Raw genomic sequence first — 21,332 nt, forward strand, 5'->3', positions numbered from 1 at the left:
AGTGCAGCAGAAATTTTTTTTGTAACCTTGGCCAGATCTGTGCCTTGCCACAATTCTGTCTCTGAGCTCTTCAGGCAGTTCCTTTGACCTCATGATTCTCATTTGCTCTGACATGCACTGTGAGCTGTAAGGTCTTATATAGACAGGTGTGTGGCTTTCCTAATCAAGTCCAATCAGTATAATCAAACACAGCTGGACTCAAATGAAGGTGTAGAACCATCTCAAGGATGATCAGAAGAAATAGACAGCACCTGAGTTAAATATGAGTGTCACGGCAAAGGGTCTGAATACTTATGACCATGTGATATTTCAGTTTTTCTTTTTTAATAAATTTGCAAAAATTTCTACATTTCTGTTTTTTTCTGTCAAGATGGGGTGCTGAGTGTACATTACTGAGAAATAAAATGAACTTTTTTGATTTTTGGAAAATGGCTGCAATGAAACAAAGAGTGAAAAATTTAAAGGGGTCTGAATACTTTCCGTACCCACTGTAGCTTAAGAGTTGACCCTGCGAGGATGGTTAGGCGCATATACTCACTGGCCACTTTATTATTAGGTATACTTTGCTAGTACCTGGTTGAACCCTTTTGCCTTCAGAACTGCCTTAATTCTTTGTGGCATACTTTCAACAAAGTGTTGGAAACATTCCTCAGAGACTTTGGTCCATATTGATGTGATAGCATCAAGCAGTTGCTGACGATTTGTCGGCTGTACATCCAAGATGCGAATCTCCCATTCCACATCATCCCAAAGGTGCTCTATTGGATTGAGATCTGGTGACTGTGGAGGCCATTGGAGTACATTCAGCAACAATATTCAGGTAGGCTGTCGCGTTTAAACGATGCTCAGTAGGTACGAAGGGGCACAAAGTGGGCCAAGAAAATATCCCCCACACCATTACACCACCGCCGCAACCACCACCAGCCTTGAACCGCTGATACAAAGCAGGATGGATCCATGCTTTCATGTTGTTAACGCAAAATTCTGACTCTACCATCTGAATGTCGCAGCTGAAATCGAGTCTCAAAATTTTTCCAATCTTCTATTGTCCAATTTTGGTGAGCCTGTGTCAATTGCAGTCTCAGTTTCCTTTTCTTAGCTCACAGGAGTGGCACCCGGTGTGTGATGTGAACATCTGCTTCAAGGTTTGGCGTCTTGTGCGTTCAACGGTTCAGCCCCAAGCTGTGATTGGACAGTTCCCCTGCATCTCTTTATGAAAACATGAAAGTGCTTTGAATTTAGTTTTGCCATGTCTATGCTGCGCTCTGCTGGACAACACTTAATTGCAATACACCTCTTCACTTTGTTTCAGTGCTGCGTTTGATTTTAATGTTGCGTGGAAAATTCATGTGACTTTGAAACAAAGATTCATTCAGTTATTAAAGACAAAAGCTAAATACGTGTCCTGTTAAACATTTTTTATGAATGAGACACTAAGTGCATAAATTGAAAAGGAGATGCATATAAAAGTGTGTACTGTATGCCACATATTTTCTTTGTTTGATTTTGTTTTTATTTTGACATATTAAGTCTTCCATAGTATTCTGCTATACTCTGCGTTTTCAATTCCTCATGCTGTACTTTACGATGATATGCCCCATTGCAGGTTTTAAGATAAATGACAACTGTTGTTTTACAGCTGGCAATGTCCCTGAAAGGGATAGATATGGGTCTATGCGGTTGAGGTTTAGTTCCACTGACCGCATGCATCACATCAACAACTAGGAGTGAGCAATCTGAGGTGCAGTTGGTGGAAAGATAAAGGGAGATGTCATGTTGTTGTTTTTTTAATAACATAAATGGTTTGCCATGTAAAACATTAGCCCCTAAACAAAATTTCATGTAATAATTGCACACAGGTTTTTCAGTGTCTTTTGTCTTTTTGGAAACACCTAATTAATCCTTTCCTTTCTACAGACAAGGACAAATGAAGTCCAGTGTGTAGAGGACATCTTAAGGGTAAGTCCAGCTGTTTCAATTCTATTATGAATCTGACTCTAAATTACCTTTTTAAAATGTTATAAATGTCACAACAGAACAAGAAATCAGTTGAATAACAATACAAAATTACATAAATTGGGATAAATGTTAAGGTAAGTAAAGTGATAAAAGCTGATACTTTGGATCTATACAAATTAAACAAATTTTGTTTCTTTTGAGGGGTTCTGAATTAATCTTCATTGGAATTAAAAAGTATTAAATTAAGTAATTTAAATGAAGGGCAATCCCCACGTACTAAATGTCAATATGCACTGTATGTATAACACTGCTGTGTGAACCACTGAACCTTTTATGCAGGCATGGGTGCAAGTGATTTTCCAAACATGTTGATATGACATATTGGAGTTTTGTCAAAAGTGACTGCACCTCTTAATCTAAACAATTCACTGTATTTGCTGTTTCTTTTCCTGTTCCTCTGTTAAAATATATACATCTTGCTGTTCCTTCTAGATGAAAAAAAAAAGTACATATTGTGATGTTCATATCAAAGAGTTTGTTACTTAGTACTGTTGTCTTGCTCGATAAGGCTGCATTCTAGTAGTTGCTTCATAATAAAAGAAACCCAGTGGAAGGTTGCTGACTTGAAGCAACAGCAGGAAGTGTACAGTTTGCATGAATAGCCGCTTAACAGCAGAAAACTGCATTACAGCTATGAAAACAAATGAGTGAAAGTCATATTGTCTGATTTTTGATGGTGATTGGTTACTGGATGCGAATCATTTTGAGATCCTGTGGCTGTAACAATATTTTAATTAATTCATATAATGATAGAAATTTGTTTTAGGTTAGGGGCTCACATACCACATAAAAGCATACATCTATTAAAAGACTCAAATAAAATTACATTAAAACACAAAAAATTCCATAAATAAATAAGACTGAAGCAGCTGGCCTGATGGGAGTAGTTGAAAGTAGTGGGGAAGGGGGTGTGAAGGGATCTTGGTGATGGAGTCTGACTTTCTTTTGACTGCGTGACTGACTGTTGGATTTGAGTGGTGCCAGTGATAATGGTCAGTTTTTTCTTGCCTTTCTCTTTGAGGAATTTGTACCAGGATGCAATCTTGAATGTGAGAACTGATTCTGTACTGTTGTTAAATTGTCCTGTCTGACATGAAAACCTTTCAGGCTTCTCAGGAGGAACATGGGCTGTTGGGCATGCTGCATTTTAAGTCATAGAAGTGCAAACATACATGTTTGTTGTTGCTCAACAACCCTACGAACTTGGGCAACAGAAGTCTTACAACAGTCTTCTGCTGTGGTTCTGCAGTATATTATTTAGCGCTGCGTTTTTGTGTATTTTCAATTGTTCGCTCACCGCATAGTTCCACGGAGTTTGCAAAGCTCAGCGTGTGGGCACTGATCTGTGCTGAGGAAAGAAGGAATGCCATTTAAAAACAATTTTTATTCCTCAATTATTTCCTGAATCATAATTATCTAGCACCATATAGCATCTTTGCAGGAGCCTTAATGAATTTGTATCATTTGCACAGAGTTTACTTTAGTTTATTTTACAAATCAGCCTGTAGTGCAGTGCAGTGGCCATACTTTCTGTTATCCTGGTGCCTGCATAAAGGACACCCCATGTAAAAGTTACATAAATGTTTGTACATTCTTTGAATGATTTTGTTGAGCTATGGTGATATTAAAGCTGGGGTGAAATGAAAAGGTGTTTTGGGGGATGGGCTTTGGAGGGACACTTGAAGGGAGGGGGTGGGATTTTTTTGGTTCGAAAAATGTAGCAGTCCCCCGGTTGCCTTTTTTCTCCAACGTTAACAGTTGTTAATGTAAATGTGAGGTTTTCATTTGGCTGCTACTGGGTCTTCAAGTTATGCCCATCACTGTATCCTAAATATACAGGGTGGCAGTTTGAATATTATCTTCTCAGATACTGGACAGGGATCACTCAGTTTTTTAGTTGGGCTATAGTAAATCGAAAGGATCCTAACACATCCCTCTCTTTTTACTCCACAGGAAATGACCCACTCATGGCCCCCTCTCCTGACAGCTATACACACACCTAGCACAGGTGAACCCTCCAAGTCTCCGTTCCCAGCCAAGGTAATTTATTAAGTTTATGCTCACTGGCACTGCCCATGTGTACATAAGAGGAGGGGTTGGCATCCTCTCTTGCGTTACCTTCTCAAATGAAGTCTACTGTAAGAAAGGATAAAATCCCAATTCTTGAGAAAAGTATTCCAGTGTTTAACCAAATCCAGTGTTTGCCAAATCAAGCGGGTATTTTAAGTTATAGCCCCAAATGGCCAAATTAAGAATCATTTCTGCCGTGGATTTGCTTTGATGCCAGAACCAGTATGCTAGAAATGCTGCAGCTGTACAGTGGCCTTCCCCATTACTGGATAATTTACAAAGCATGTTCATGTTCCCAGAGGAAGACCTCTTTCCAGACCCCTAGTCTTGTCAATTAAAGATTGATGTGCATATTGAGTGCCAGTTATTACACAAATGTAGCTGTACAAATCTAAATCGAAACATGTATGACCCAGATTAAAGCTTGCTTGTTTTTGTTTTTGTGTCCTCTGTCTTCACAGGAAGCAGAGCATGTCTCTTCATGTCCAGGACAAAGTGAGTAATGAGGGAATGAAGCAGAGTACGGTATAACAGAACAAGGTTGAACATGATATTAAAGAATATTGAGGTAAAAGTGAAGTTACTGTATCATGGAAAATCAACACTGAAAGCAGGCGGTCATCATGAAACAGCTGCTATCCACAGAGTTAAAGCAGCACCCCTTTGATAGACTTTATCTATCTATCTATCTTCCTCAAAGCAATGTTTCTGTGTCAACTTGTAGAACCATTGTGTGCCCTGTTATATGAACTGGCCACAAAATAACAGCCGAGGAAAACAACCCTACAATTACATCTCAAATTAACCTCCGAAGAGAGGAGGAGTGATGTCTCACCATTCTCCAGCAGTCTCTTCTTACTGATTATGATGACGTTGTTGCTGTGATGTCTTTTACTCTCTATTGTTTCCCGTCTCTCTCTCTTTTTTTTTTTTTTCTTTCACCAATACCTGGTCTTTATCTATCACTTATCATGCCTATATCTGCTAATTCCTCTCATGTCATCTTATTTATCCATTGACTTTTAACTAAACACTTAAACACACAAATCAGTCAGCAGCATTAGTCTCCAGGATTTAGACGTTCCTGCCAGATTTTATGTCGAAATAGATTGTTAGTATCAGTTGTAGTAAAGCAAGTGCTTCTATGGTGAATAATCTATTAGGAAGCAAACAGCCCTTGTCTTAAAGGGATACTGTGCTATTCTGCAGAGAGTTTGTTGATAAACAAACTCATGAACGCGCATTGCCATGGTAACCAGTCCTACTCTGCTGAAATATAGCAGAATCCACAGCGCACAGTCTGCTGTCCGAGAGCAAGTTAGCCTCAATAAGAGGGCATGTTTTAGCAGCACTGTAGAAGGTGTGACAACAAGCCTGACAATATTTAAATATGTATTGAAGCAAAATACTTTTCTAAGCCTAAATCTAACATACGGAGTCTAGTTTATTTATCGGTAGGAAAATCAAGAGGAACTTCAATAGTAGTTACAATTAGTGAACAAATATCAAACGAACAATATGTGTAAGCACACAAACGCTGCATCCAAAACACAACAGAGTAAAAAAGTAGAGAGTTACTTGAAATAGTTTGTACAAAAATACAGTGACGAGTTGGGAAGCACAGGAGCAACTGTTTATCTCCACGGCCGAAGTCAGTGCTAACTTTTGGGGATAACCTGCTTCACTTTATTCAACAGTTGGGAGCAACACACAGGAGCTCCTCTTTAGTCCTGAGAAGCTGTGGTCTTGATTCACCAGCCACTGTAACTTCTACTGTACATTTACTGCTGAACAAGGTGCTGACCCGTTTCTCTCTATTCACCGGGGCTCTGTTAACACACGCACTCCATCTATTTCTCCTCTACCGCACACACACTGACCTAAGCTAACAAAGCTAACCAGCTGGGATCATCACAAACGTGACAACAGACAGACAAGACAGTAACGCTGAACCTGTCGTTTATGTGGAACAGCAAAGCTAACGCATACTCACCTGTCCAGCAGAAACAGAGCAACCTCCGCATCGGTTTTCATTCCTTTCAAATCTCGTAGATTTATCCTGCAATGAAACACAGGTATTCCCCTCGCCTGGTCTTATAACTTGTCTCACAGTTCCTGAGACCTTTCCCTCTGTGGCTGTTTCTGTCATCTTCACAGCTAAAGTCGCGTATTGAGTTCAACATGTTCGAAAGTACCGCTGTTTATTTACATTCTCTCTCCCACTGCTTCGAGCGCGCCACTGCCACCTGCTGCTCGCTCCAAGCAGCTTTGTTTGTACTACAGACCCAGGGCCCGGATTTTTTTTCAGAGCACACGAAAATCGGAGAGCTACCTTCCCATGAGGAAATATTTGCCGAATTTAACAAAAAGTGTATTGGATTAAAATTGCAAAGTACCCCTTTTAAGGTGTCTAAAGGCATCACTTTTACCTGCAGATTAGTTTTTAAAAGTTTGATCTTTCTAGTGTTGAATAAATTATACTCTGTGAAGTTATCTTTAGTCAGTGCTGCAGTGCATTGGAGCTAAATCCACATTAGGGACCAATGTTTGTTTTCTGTCTTTTCTTTCCAGAGAAGTGTGAATCATCTCCTGCAGATCCATCCCAGCTCATCCAACAGGGCTCCTCATCGTAAGTGACTTTTCATAAGGCCAGTTTTGTACTATAATTTCTAAAAATTATATTTGATAGAGAATCATTGATTTCACATAGTGTTAACCAGTCTTACCTGTCTTAACCAGGCAAGTTGGCTTCATCAGGGTTTCTGCAGGCTGTTTTCCACCAGCCAGTCAGAATCAGCTGGTTTCACCCACCATGAGTTCAAATCAAAGGAGCATTGTATAAATTCTACAATCAGAAGACATTTCACAAAAAATAGTATTACAAATATTTTCATTAGGGCTGCAACTGTTGATTATTCTCTCAATCAGTTGATCTGCAGATTATTTTCTCAGTGCATTGTTTTTTTGTGTTGAAAGAAATGAGATAAGATGATGTATTCAGCTTGTTTTTTTTTACCAACAGACTAAAACATAAATATATTTATACTAATGTTATAAATGACAGAGGAAAATACCCACATTTGAAAATCGGGAAACGGTTTGGCATTTTTGCTTGAAAAATGACTAAATTGATTAATAATTGCCGATAAATTTTCTGTCAAACATCTAATCTATCAATCGACTCTTCTTCATAGCTCTAATTTCCAGGAAAAAACTGTAGAATTAACAAATTGCATTTCTACCATCAAACTCTTCCAAATGAACGGTTTACCATCACTTTACTTAATTATAACTTTAACACTACTATGTCATGTTTGTTTGTTTGTGTGTGTGCTGTAGTTCATTTCAAGCGGCACATTCCAGAGGGGTTGAGTCTGCCAGCTCCAGCGACTCAGAGAGTAGCTCAAGATCAGAGTCGGACAGTGAAAGCACCACAGAGGAGCCACCCAAACCCCCAGTGAGCATCTCAGTTAAAACAGAGGTAATTTGCTGCTTGTCCTTTATGTGTTCTATATAAACATGCATTACCTGAGCTGTTTTCTGAACTGTTTGCTCTTCCTCATTTGTTAAAATCACCTTGTTTGTGTCTTTTTATAGCCTGAGGCTCCGGCGGTGAACCATGGTGACTGGCAGTTGGGGAACTGGATCAGGCCCAGTCAGCAGAGCTCCAGCAGTGAAGGTCAAAGTGGTCAACAGGCCTCTGAGAGCCTCGCTCACAAACAACCACCGACCACTCAAAGTCCCAAGCACTCCAGTGTAGAGGTGGTCGACCCCGCCAGGGAGTCTAAACCACAGCTTTCTTCTCACCCGAAAGAGTTCACTGAAAAACCCCAGCAGCATTGTGAAAGCCCTCAGGACAGCTATAACCAGCAAAGTAGCCAACCCCCCCCCTCTGCTGATTTAAACAGCTGTAGCAGTTCCAGGAAACTTTCATGCAATACACACTCCTCAAAACCAACCAAGACAGGTTGCCCAGATCACACTGAAGCAGCAATCGGCGTGAAGTGTGAGGAAGTTGTAGCCACGCAAGACAAAGACCCCCGTTTCAAAGATAGACCCAAGGTAAAGACGAAAACGGGACATGGCAAGAAAAGCAAGGACAGCAGAGACACTAAAAGACTCAGTAAGAGGACTAAACACACATCACTTGACAAGCGGAAGGCTGGATCTGAGCCTCAACCTCAAGTCAAGCTGACACTGAATGGTGCTTGTCCATCATGTAGTGTGCGATATCCTAACCCCTGCTCCTGCCCCACCCAAAGTCCTGTTCAGCCTAACCAGCTGTCTCCTGTCCCACCAGTTAGACTCAGTTGTAGCAAACCCAAGTCAGGGACCACCTGTCAGAAGGACGCCAAGATTCCTCACAAAACAACCCACAAGCTCTCAGAGAAGACTGGGCATAAAACCAAGAGTTCTCGGGACCCCCATAGGCCTCCTAGATCCCTGCTGGTGAAGATTGATCTAAGTCTACTTTTAAGAGTTCCCCAGACCTCCGGCAACCACCAGGAGATACCCAGAAATGCAAAAAGATCAGCACTGGTCATAGAGCAAGATGAAGGGGGCAGTGATGCTTGTACAACACACAAACTCACCAAAACCAGCAAAAAGAGTATACCTCAAAATGTGAGACACATGAGGGTCCAGGGCTGCTCTAGTTGGCATACATGTACATGATGAAAGTCTGTTTTTACTTTAACTTGTGCTTTGTTGTCTTATAGGTTGAGGTAGACAATAAAACTATTCCCAGGAAGAAACCGAGGCTGGAAAACAAGAATACCTCTTCAACTCATGCTTCTCTCAAACTGGAGTAGGTCCCTTTTTAAATCAGAAGCATCCCATACCTGTTTTTACCAGAGATAACATTAACATGTGTTAAGGCAAGACACTACAGGCAGAAACAAAGCGTTTTCATGCACTGGTAAATTTTGAGATTTTGCTTCCATAACAAGGAAAGAAAACAGCCAATGTGTTTATTTTACTACGCTTTGTAGTTTTGCACCTGTAGATTTCTCCTAAATTCGAAAAAAAGTTGGCATTAGATATGCTATAAATATATTTAAACATAACATTTCAGAAAACCTGCAATACAATTATTTTGTGTTGTTTTAATGTATGCAATCAACTTGGAAAGTGATGGTGGTGTCTCGCAAAATGTATGAAATTTTACAATACAAGTCTTTTATTTTTATTTTTTTTGTCACACGCTGGACCTAAAATCTCTACTTCAGTAGCACATTCATACACCAGATCTTCTATTTCTATCGCTATCCTGAGGGTTTTTACAGAGGGATTTGTTGAGATCATTTATAGCCAAATTTATACAAAACATTTCTTTTGTAAAAGCAATTGCTGTTGACAGTATTTTCTGATTTATGGAGTGACGATAAAAAAGAGAGATCCAATATTCCATCTGTAAAAGCATTTCACTCTGTCAACAAAATTAATTTTAACCTGACTTTATCCAATGTTCAGATTTCTGAAATGTATGTAAATGATCACATATTTATATGATATGCATATTTATACAAAAAATAATTGTCTTACTGTTAGTAATCAGATGGGAAAGTTTCATGGTGATATTTTTAAGTTAAAAGTTTGGCCCAGTTGACCTGCAGGCCTTCATAGAGAGGTTTTTTTCATTGTGGATGTGTGAGAGTCCGTTCAGTCACATCACACAAACTCTCTCATCTTGTCACTGACAGAAGTTCCAGCAATTCAAAAGAGGACCGGGATCGAAAGAAGGTCAAGAAAAATCCTGTTCCTTTGCAGCAGCCTCTGACACCCAAAGACACTGCAAAAGACTCAAAGTCACACACACGCAGTTCTGGGGAGACGCAGGAGTCCAGTAAGGACGCTGTAAAGAGCAAAGAGTCCTGCAAGCACAAGAAGAGCAGTGGAAAGCACACAGAGCACCCACACTTTGAAAAGGTGACTGTCAGGATATAAGTACCTAGCTTCTAGACAAGCTTCTGCAAGTTCTCATAGTTTAAATGATTTTAGTGCTTGTTCATTAATTATTACAAGAAAAGAGAAGCCATTCAAATTTTAACTGAATGTCTCTCGTGCAATACTAGCAGAAGCCCCCAAAGAGTAGCCTCGCCGTCCCATCATCTTCACAGCCTGCTAGGGAAGCTTTGACCAACAGGCCTTTGCTCAGACTTGAGGACAGGTAAAAATCTTTTCTGGAACCTTGTTCAGTTGTTGTAAAATATAGTTTTTAATTTATGTCCTATAAAAGCCAGCCTGTGCCTGGACCTAGCTGCATTTTCTCGGCCAAGATGTGACATTTCCTCTATTTCCAGACTTAAGTCTGTCAGTTTTTCCACGGCGGAAAGAAAATTCACAGAACAGAGACTGTTCTGAGATCTTACCCGCAGACAGTGTTGGTTTTAGCAATGTACCAAAACTTCCATGATGGGAAGTCACAACATTTTAGGGTAGCTCGCCTGCTATCCTGTAAAAGCTACAGTAAGAGTTAAAATTTACTTTCAAGTATGACCAAATGTGAGTCTCACTAATCATTTTAGACCAGCTTTCCATGCTGAGATGCTTAAGAAGGTATCTCATTCGCCTGTGTAGCCTCTTAATCTCTCCCTGTAGCTAAGCTCTACATTTGACAGCTTCTGAGTTTTAATTGTAATTTTGGCTGATCTTTGATACAGCTCCTCATGTTCTTACAGCCAAATAAAGCCTAAGTGATACATTGATACGTAATATAATTATTATTAAGGACATTAAAGCTCAGAGTGCAAGTCAGTAACTTTGTGAGAAGCAGTCCAAAGAAACCAGAGCATCATTTGTGGATTGTTACTCAAGACTTATTTTGTGTCAGTGATGAAAACTTTTATTGTGTTCTGAGTTGTATATTATTGTGACTCGTCTAATAAAGCTTTCACCTGTAGGCAGTATCCAGTGAAGCATTACATAAAGGAGGCAAAAAAACTGAAGCACAAAGCGGATGCAGAAGTAGGTTTCTCTTTTTGTTTGTTTTTTGAATTCATTTACTAAAATTACTGTCATCTACCCAGCAACTTATAACCAAACTCTCTGTCTGTCTCTGTCTCTGTGTGTAGTCAGATAAGCTCAGTAAAGCTTTCAACTACCTGGATGCGGCCATGTACTTTGTTGAGAGTGGCATTGCCATGGAAAAAGATCCTCAGATTTCGATGTCTTCCTACACTATGTTTGCAGAGACCGTGGAACTGCTCAAGTACGAACCCACTTTTATCATGGATTATCTGCACTATTAGTAGCTTTTTGTAATAATTAGTTTGCATGTTTGCAAATCTATAGAGTGCAGGGTATGTCTGTAAAGACATTGATATGTTATCAAAGTTAAATTCAGATTAAAATAAAATTTAATTCAGCTATAACGTGAAAGTTTTTGGTTCTATAACTAAATTTGATTAATGCATTAGTTTTACTGCCACATTCTCCACTCTCACAGGTTTGTACTGAAACTTAAAAACTCAGTGGACCCCTCTGCTCCACCCTCAGAAAAGGACTTTTTAGCTTTATGGTAAGGTGTAGATGATACTTTATGTGCTGTTTCTCCATACACCAGAATGTCTCTTGAGATATCCCTAACATTACTGGTTATGGTTGATCTCCTGATTGAGCTTCATTTATGTTTTTAAGCTTTCCACCAATCTGTGTTTTGGTTCTTGGCAGCATTGAGTGACTTTCTTCCAATTCAAATTCTCATTTGTGTTCATGTCAAAGAGATGTGTACTTAACTTCAATGGCATTCTGAAGGTAGTAGTATGTGGTGCTGTATAATTATTATAATTATGTCAAATATATTTATATTGAAAAGTTGATAACATTACAGCAACTCCTTGTAAGTGCAAGATAACTGCACTTAATAGATGTGTGGCACTTTGTTAGATGGGCAGTATAAGTAATTAATTTTACTGTCCGTTACTAATTCTGCCAGTCAAACTGATTCATCATCAACAAACATTTGGCCTATGTTGCTTAAAATATCACAAAGGGTAGCACATAGAGGAAACCCTTAAATTTTACATAAGAACTAAAAAAAAAATACATTTGTCCAAGTTGCCAAATCATTGGTTAAGAATTTAAAACGTGATATGGAAGAAGAGATTGTATACTACGAGTTTCCACAACATAGTCAGTGAAAAACTAACATTTACTTGTGTCTTGTAGTTTGAAGTGCCAGTCTCTCCTGCAGATGGCCATGTTTCGCCACAAACACAAAACTGCACTCAAGTACTCAAAGACGCTCACTGATACTTCAATGTAAGCATTTAGGCATTACTATAACTCCTAGTTTGCCACTGTAAATGTTTTGTAATTATTTAGGTAATAGTAGTTGTACTAAGTGGCAGTAGCAGCTTGTTTTTATAATTAAATGTGGACCTCTTGCAGAGCTCTGCTCAGACAACACACGATCCCTCCGTCTTAACATCAAAGTAAGTAGTTTCCGTGTTACATTCACTGTTTGGATATATTGAGCTAAGCTGTCAGAGGTGTGTAGCACATCAAAAGTCTACATCTTTTTTTTTCCTTTTACCTGTTTCCTATTAGAGTCACACACACCCCGTCCCCCAGCATACCGTCTCCAGCCAACACATCCACCAGCTCAGGCCCCGGCTCCAACCACAGTGGCAGCGGGTTGGTTGTGGACCCTGTCAGCAGCACCGTGGCGGTTCCCCAGGCCATTGAACAAGTGGCATTCGCCTATGTCAACATCACTACACTATTCTTGAGTGCGCATGACGTCTGGGAGCAGGCGGAGGAGCTGGCACAAAAAGGCAGCGGTGAGAATGGATGGAAAAGAGAGGGTGCTACCAAAATCAAAATATGTTATGTGAATCTGAAAGGCTGCTTGATATTTGTAGTGACAGAACTTTAACTTCAAGTAGATTCAGTTAGGATAAGTTATTTTTTTCACTGATCCACAAAAAGCTGCTATGTTTCATCAAAAATAATAATGAAAAACAAAAATTCCAAAGTGCAGCGTACAGCAATGCTAGGAATAAGAAAGTGATGGAATTTGTGGCAATTGTTGGTTTTCATTTGGCTAAGAGAAAGCCATAAGGTAAAAACCACCATTGGTGACAAGACGAGATTGTGGAGCTATTAGTAGGATCGATCTCATGCAGCGATCAAGCTGACGGGGTGTTAGCACTTCTAAAACTCCTAGGTAACCAGTGAAGGACAGCAGGGACTAGTATTATGTGGTTGCTTCTCTTAGAATATGCTAAAAACTGATGTTTTGCCTGCCGAGACTAGAAAAAAGTGTGCTAAAAAACATTGACCTTCTGTTCCGGTTAAATGGTCTCAGTTGAACAAAACAGATCTGCACCACTAGTCCCATGGGCTTTTTTTTGCTAAACAAAATTAGATTAGGCACCCAGACCAGAGGTGGAAAGAGTACAAAAATATTATACTTAAGTAAAAGTTCATATTTTACTTAAGTATAAATAAAGTTACTGGTGTAAAAATCTACTCAAGTAAAAAGTAGCTCATTTAAAATTTACTGAGAGTAAATGTTACTTAGTTACTTTTTCTAAGTAACGTTTGAAGTTGAAGGAGGCAGTTCACTGAGGAGTAATGGTTAAAATCTGTAATTGTAATGTAACTCTGATTGGCATGATATATTAATCACCCGGTTTCGATGCTGTTTTGCAGCTGCGCCGTTATTGTGCTCAAGACACCGGTAGTTACTGGTGGTAAAAGCAGATGCCTTGTAATGCCAAAGGCCACAGACGTCTGGAGCAGCTAAACAAACTATTGTCGGGCAGTTATTGGTATTTTCCATAATTATATGAGCAGTCATGATCTGACACACCATGAGTCTGCAAACAGCGAAAGTGAAAGGAGTTGGTTACCTGGCTGAAGGTGTGCAGCCTGTCGCCTGCAGCTCTTTAACAGCTCACTGTCTGCTGCTTCTGATTCTTGCATTACTCACTGCCATATTTCAAACTGCTCCGCTGTCTAAGAAACTGCTGAAAATGACGGTTGTCTTGTGTAGAGGCATTTTTGACGAATGAGAGCGACCATTGCTAATCTCAACTTACAAGCAGATAGCATTTCCTGTGACTACTTCAAAATAAAAGTCATCTTGTGGTTCGCCAGTAAATGCTTTTAATGTGAAGCTGCAGCAGCAGGAAATGTTCAGTTTGCATTAGCAGGAACTTAATAGAGCACTTTTTTCACAGCTTACACTGATTCATGATAAAGCAGTTGTTCTCTTGCACTTGAAGCCAAAGTGGTTTTTCCTTGCACTTTTTTTTTACTCAGTAACGGATGTGATTTGAAAATGTAGGGAAGTACAATACTTAAAAAAAACAAAACATACTTATGTAAAATTACAGATTTAAAAAACTACTTCAAAAAGTACAAGAACACAAAAAAGCTACTCAATTACAGTAATGTGAGTAATTGAGATTCGTTACTTTACACCTCTGACCCAGACTAGATGAGATTGTTAATAATGCGAGTGCTAGGTACAGATTTCAGTAACACATAATACAGGACACATTACACACATCAGTGGCACTGGGCTATAAGATCAGCTTGCAGTCACCCTGCAAGTGCATTCAAAAAGCCATTCCTTTTATAGATAGATAAAATGTCATCAGTGCTTCAGTGCTGTTAATGACTTTAGTGATGTTTAATGTTTTAAATATTTCTGCTTGTTTCAGCTATGCTGACAGAGCTGGACACAGTAATGGGCCCACTGAGCCTGTCGTCAAGTATGAGCTCTATGGTCCATTATACGAGACAGGGTGTCCACTGGCTGAGGCTGGACAGCCAAAAGGTAAAGTGACCAGCAACCAGCTGTTGTTCCTGAACTCTGATACTGACCTGAACTGTCCCTCAGGCTTGTGCCAGTTGTCTATTTTTTTTTTCTTTGCTTCACATGGACATGAACTCATCTCATCAGAAAGTGTAGACACAAGATACCACGCTGATCATTGCACTTGTTATTCATTGTTTTCTCTTGTGTCCACTTTGGTGTCTCTCTTTCTCTCTGGCACTTTTATGAACTTGGGTTACATCTGCTGTAATCCGCATATTTCTTGTCTTGCACCTGCTTTGTACCTTCCTGTTCCTCAGCTGGTGTCATGGAATCATTTGCGAATCAGGCCTTTATTAATTATTATATTATATAATTATAATTTTCCGCAGCCTTATCATTTGGTTGTGGTGCACGTACTGACACAAATCTTATTTAATATCATGACTTTTGTTAATAATGTTACTATTATTGATGACCTGATCTGCAAAAGGACAATTAAGTCACGACTGGTCACCACACAGTTTTTCATAATTGATGGTTTCATTTCTCTCAAAAAGAAATTCAGTTTCCCTGTTTCAGACTGAAATATTGGTTTAGTTTGGATTCAGGGATTTTGTATTTTTTAAACTCCGTATTGTGTTTTCCCCACAAATCAAGTCAGGATCACCTGAATTCAGGTGTGCAGTGTCACACATGGCTGAAGTAATTTATGATAACATCTGTACTGACGACACAGTCTAATTTTGACTATGTAGGAAGCAAAGATAAGTCAAATATGGGGAAAATGTATTAAATCAGCATTCAGTAAAATCATTTTAGCTAATCCGCCATTGGCCTTTTGTATTTTCTGTTTTTCAAATGAGTGTTCCCAGCTCTGGTTAGCTCTGGTTAACAAACGTTTTCTGTTTCTGCTTCAATAAAAAGTGTGTTTAAAGATACATAAATAAGATAGGAAAAAAAAAAACGTGCCATACATGTTGAATGTAGAAAGGTGTTGTCCGTAAAAAAGATGCAAAGTAGGAAAGGTTTTATTGATTCAGGGGAGACGTACCTGCATTCTTTGCTGAATGAAGTCGTCGTCGTGTATCGGGTGTAACCGTAGCGTCGGTGGAACTCATGCTCATGCCAGACGCAGGTTTGCATCTTGACTCTTGTCTGCGTCGTACTGAATGATGATTGGAAGTTTCTGATGTCGTGGTTTTGGTATGATGGTTGGTGGCTGCAGCTCGTGGTCGTGGCAGAAGTGATGTTGACAAGTAGTGGCTAGTTTGTCAGACCAAAGCAGGGTAGATATTATTCTTGTCATATTGCACTCGTACCCTCCTACTGGAAATTATACAAGAATCAAAGTAAAGTAAAAATCTTAATTATAGATAGTTTCTTGGTTAACTACTTGCAAGAACAAAAAAAAGGGGGGGGGGGATCATTTTACATCCCTGACTTTCCTTTGGTATTGTGTTGGATGTAGTGGTTCAAATTGGCCATTAGTTTGAGTTACCTTTCAAGTATAGTGACTACCACAGTCATTCAACACACATGAAATTACAGTAGTGCTCCCTTATGTTTTTGCCCTAGTAAGCTGCTTTCCTCTCTGTTTCCCACACTTTTGTTGAGTAGCAAAATGTTGAGTTGCAAAATGTTTACTAAATCTGTGGGAGTAGAATAAATGGCCAAACTATAGCTTACTGAAAAATGCACTTTTTTGAGTATTTGTAGTTAATTTCAGTGCGTTATTGGACAAAAGAGCAGCATGTTCTCAAGACCAGCAGGACTGTGCTGGTCTTTACTCTTGTTTATTGTAACTTTGATTCAAAGCAATAAAGCATGAGCTTTGTTGGCTCAATTTTTTTCTAGTGAGGTGTCACACGTTCTTCTAGTGATGCAGGAAAAGAAACACTGCTTTGGATTAGCACAGTCAAATGCGTACAATTGGGCTTTGAAATGTTTCGCTTGTTAATTCAGTTGGAGTGTGGATGCAATTAAATGATAAAAGGGCTAAATGAGGATCACAAAGTGTTCCTGACTTTATTTTCTCACAAATGATAGTGATATTTTTTTAAGTAAGGAGCGAGTACACTGGTTCCACGGCATTTGGGATTTTTTTTTTTATGTACGGATCATCAGCAGGCTGCTCTGAAATGGTCCTTGGAGTTTCTTACCACAGATGTCTACACTGCACACAAGATCATTTTGGCATTCAACATACATAAAGTGCAACTGCAACAGTATTTTTCTTTTTTTTCTTTTTTTGGTGTTCTTGTCTTTTCCAACATGTGGCTTTATTTCCATCTTCCTTGATTGTTGGTGCTTTGTTTATGAATTACTCTGCAACAAGTTTACACTTCCTGTCCAAATAATTATTTACTGGAAAAATACTGAATGGAATTTGAAGGATGCTTTTTTTCATTTTGTGAAATATGTAAAGAATTTGTGTTGCAGTGTACAAAGATGAATAAACACTGGAAATTTATGTTTTGTTATTTACTCTTATTTTTCTCACAGAAAAACAAGAATTGCACAATTTGAGATTTGGAGGTAAAAGTTGGTAAATAACATGTGAACAGTTAATTTACATACACAACATTTCTGAATTACTCTGGACATGTATCAAACTGTTGCATTTCAAAAAAGTAAGTGCAATACATCTCATTTTTATGAGTGTATTAGAATATATACAATATGTGAATCCTATAGAGACTAAATTAGTCTGATTCTCCTGTGAAGTTGGGGTTGCTGAAAGCAGGCTGCAACAGAACAATGACACAACTTAGTATTTACACTGAGAAAAACGTAACCATGTGTTCACACCTATGGTTCACACTCAACCATAACAGGCTAAATAGCTTACCACATCAATGTGACTGGCTGTTCTTGTTGGCAGGCTCAAGCCGCTCAGCTTATACCCCCGGACACTGAAGACATAGCACAGCAATCCAGCTTTCAAGGCTAAAATCCCAACGGGTGTAATGATGGTGCCAGCTATCACCCCTCCATCTGTACAAACACAGATGTGTTAAAATGTACTTTTCATTTAAACTGATGTGCAACAGTTGGTGAAGTGTCCCAACATGTCATAAGTTAGAGTTATGGTAAGACTTGAGTCTTTAGCCATGCTAGCAGCTCTGTTAGGCTGTAGTTAGGCACAGTAAATCAATAAAATTTATCTGACAGTGCTGCTTTGAGCTAAATGCTGCAAAAACTGATAGGAATGCTGTTTTCCACATTCTCCTATACAGGTGAAACTCGAAAAATTAGCATATCGTGCAAAAGTTCATTTATTTCAGTAATTCAACTTAAAAGGTGAAACTAATATATTATATAGACTCATTACATGCAAAGTGAGAGATTTCAAGCCTTTATTTGATATAATTTCGATGATTATTGTGTACAGCTTATGAAAATCCCAAATTCAAAATCTTAGAAAATTACAATATTACATGAAATCAATAAAAAAAAGAAAAAGATTTTAAATACAGAAATGTCAGCCCTCTGAAAAGTATAATCATGCATATGTACTCAGTACTTTGTTTGGGCCCCTTTTGCATGAATTACTGCCTCAATGCGGCGTGGCATGGATGCTATCAGCCTGTGGCACTGCTGAGGTGTTATGGAAGACCAGGATGCTTCAATAGCGGCCTTCAGCTCTTCTGCATTGTTCGGTCTCATGTCTTTCATCTTTCTGTTAGTAATGCCTTACTATGGGTCTAAAAGACAGACTAGAGAAAAACAATCAGAAATAAAGGGGAGGAAAAAGCAGAAGTCCGTTTCAGCGTGTGTTACATACCTGAGGAGATCTTGCAGATGTGGGGTTTTGGTTGGTCACATATTGTGTCGTTCCAGGTCCCGTGGAATGCACATTAACCGTGCATACTCATGCGGCCCTCATCCTTGATGTTGCTGGGCTCTCCTGGTCAGCACTGTGTGGGGGGGAAAAAAACTGTCCAGCCATCCATTCACGTGTAGGAGCCCTCCTCCTGCGTTAAAAGAAAATATAAGCTTGGGTTCAGTGGTTCAAGGGCCAGATTACCCCAAATTACAGAAAATAAAAAAAAAATTGTGGCACTCGCAGCACTACAAAAATTCCTTGGTAGAAAGTAGTTCCCTTGTTTTATTACCTTAGACACCGCGGGTCCTCTTAGATGGAAGTCGCTATGTTTATACAGTAGGCCCTACCCCTAACAGACAAACTGCTTTACAGAGCGTGTTTCATCTCTACGTTGAATACGTACGAAAAAGTAGTGGTCGTAGTAGTTGTCTGGTTTATTAGAAGTAAGAAGAGAAGTGAAATTCGGACAAATGGAGGACCACACGCATTATTTAGCACAAAAGCCGACAAAGTATGTTGTCCTCCGTAGCTTCTCCTAAAGGGAGGGGTGAGCAGTGAGAGAGCTGGACTTATACTTCTAATAGAGTACATTAAAGTATTGACACTATAAATGACAGTTGGTGGCTTGTTGGGTTTTGAGTGTTAAACAGTTTATTTATAATTATAATTTGATTTTAAACCAAGTTTTCAGTGGCTTTAATGTCTTTTTAATTTGTAGGTAGTTTAGGTTAACTACCAGGTGTTCTCTCTGTGACAGCACCTTGCGCCTGAGTCTGATCCAGGCTTCATATTTGCCCTGAAGGACCACTCCAGCGACGAAGGCCTGGTCGTAGCTCACATCGACACTCGCCAGGATGCCTCCTTGCTGCTCGTAGGCTGTCTGGACTGCGTCCAAGGTGTAACAACAAAATCTGTGGCCTATCAGATTCTGTGACTACACCCAAACGACAATGTTTTCCTAACCATAATCAAGTACTTTTGGTGCCTAAACCCAACCAAACTCCACTTGCTTCACATCGTCAACAAAGCCTCTGGCGCTTAACTTGCCATTTGGGTCACAGAATCACACATTTTGGACTCAGAGGGAATGAGCTGGTTCTGGCTTCGGCCGCACAGACCATATTTGTTAGCAGGATCAATTCATTGTCGGTTTGGTCTTTTCATGGCATTTGTTGACAATTAGAAAAAGAATTTATGACCAAATGTGTCTTCTAACATATGTTATACACATCTATCAATTTAACCTGCATGTTTTAATAAATAGGGCTGTGTGGGTGGAGGAGGCGTGTGGACACCTCAGGGCAACTTCTTACAAACGTAACCTGCTCCAGCCCGACCACAGTTGGCATCGTTCCATCAACCTTAACAAGCCAGAGTTTGTTTTTTAAAATATCACCACCAGGCGTGTCCGTTCAGAAAACACACACAATAAATAACCAGATCTATATGGCCATAACGGTCCGATGAATGGAATTTCAATACTGTTGTGCAGGTGAAACAGAGAAACCATGGCATCGACCTTGTATGTGCACATAAAGAGAAAGTCCTCCAGCATCTACAGAGACTTACTTTCTTTTTCAATGCTTGAATTGATGATGCCATTACATGATAACGTTTTGGAGTTTTTCTACTGGTACTGAATTAGAGATTCTTATCAAATCCTGAAAGTTTTTATTAAATGTACATTCTGTGTAAACATTGCTCATCACTGCACAAACTGCCATATTGTACATATCATTCAATACCTTTTTATATTTTCTGTTTATTATGCACTAAAACACCAAAGTAAGTTCCTTATATGCATAAACCTACTTAGCAATAAAGCTGATTCTGATTTGAATCAGAAAAATGTTTTTATATTGTACTAATTTCCATATGAGTGCTGTTTGTCTAAATACTAACGACATCCTTACCCCAATTTGTTAGTCTGCAACTCAGATTAAGCAATGACAGCAAAACAAAACAGCAAAACAAATTTACAGAAAATCTGAGTGTACTGAGCTGTACACTACTATAAAAGTATTGCGAAACCTAATTTTTGGGGAGATTCTCCCTTTCAATTCATCCAATCACTAAAAAAAAAAATAAACATACATGTACTGTCCCCTTGCCAAACATCCTCATTCCAATCCATGCTGCAGAAACGTGGCCAGTCCCCACCTGGAAGAGCAGTACAACATGACACAAACTTATTTCACTATAATGTATTACATATTAATAAACATTTTACTGTAAAGAAGTAAAAGAATTTAAAAAAAAAGCGATACCAAGCTGTTAATGTATGCCTGTTCGTCAGAAACATGGACATTACTGCATGGGCATGCTTGTTATTTTACTTTGCAATACACAAAAAGGCAAATCTACATGATATTATCTTTGAAGTGTTTTAAGGAATCTTGGGTAAATCCCAAGATCATTCACTACTCACTATATAACAGACTCGGTTATTTACTTTATAGGTTAGTGTACAGGAAATTGAGATTTCATACACAATACAATTTTGCATCATGTAATGCTGCTCAACTGTAACCTTCGCATGTATAAAATGCCAAGCATTGCATTGTAGGATTGCTAGCAGAAAGTAGTGCTATGGACACTAGTTAGTGTTTACAATACACTAAAAGACACTACAGGGTACTACATAGT

The 21,332-nt window shown here is 39.1% G+C and overlaps 1 protein-coding gene across 1 annotated transcript in view; it reads left to right on the plus strand.

Annotated features, from left to right (window-relative positions):
* LOC123981536 (AF4/FMR2 family member 1-like) overlaps window positions 1-17,330 on the plus strand; it is a 31,107-nt gene extending 13,777 nt beyond the window's left edge. The window contains 17 exon segments of the mRNA XM_046066418.1: window positions 1,918-1,959; window positions 3,973-4,059; window positions 4,551-4,584; window positions 6,661-6,718; window positions 7,429-7,570; window positions 7,687-8,712; window positions 8,808-8,896; window positions 9,792-10,017; window positions 10,164-10,258; window positions 10,992-11,055; window positions 11,163-11,299; window positions 11,537-11,608; window positions 12,259-12,338; window positions 12,341-12,351; window positions 12,481-12,524; window positions 12,640-12,872; window positions 14,763-17,330. Of these exon segments, the coding sequence (XP_045922374.1) occupies window positions 1,918-1,959; window positions 3,973-4,059; window positions 4,551-4,584; window positions 6,661-6,718; window positions 7,429-7,570; window positions 7,687-8,712; window positions 8,808-8,896; window positions 9,792-10,017; window positions 10,164-10,258; window positions 10,992-11,055; window positions 11,163-11,299; window positions 11,537-11,608; window positions 12,259-12,338; window positions 12,341-12,351; window positions 12,481-12,524; window positions 12,640-12,872; window positions 14,763-14,887 (2,565 nt within the window). The 3' untranslated portion in view covers window positions 14,888-17,330.
* The last annotated feature ends 4,002 nt before the right edge of the window (window positions 17,331-21,332 follow it).

This window comes from Micropterus dolomieu, linkage group LG13, assembly GCF_021292245.1.
Source record: "Micropterus dolomieu isolate WLL.071019.BEF.003 ecotype Adirondacks linkage group LG13, ASM2129224v1, whole genome shotgun sequence".
Classification (NCBI taxonomy): Eukaryota; Metazoa; Chordata; class Actinopteri; order Centrarchiformes; family Centrarchidae; genus Micropterus; species Micropterus dolomieu.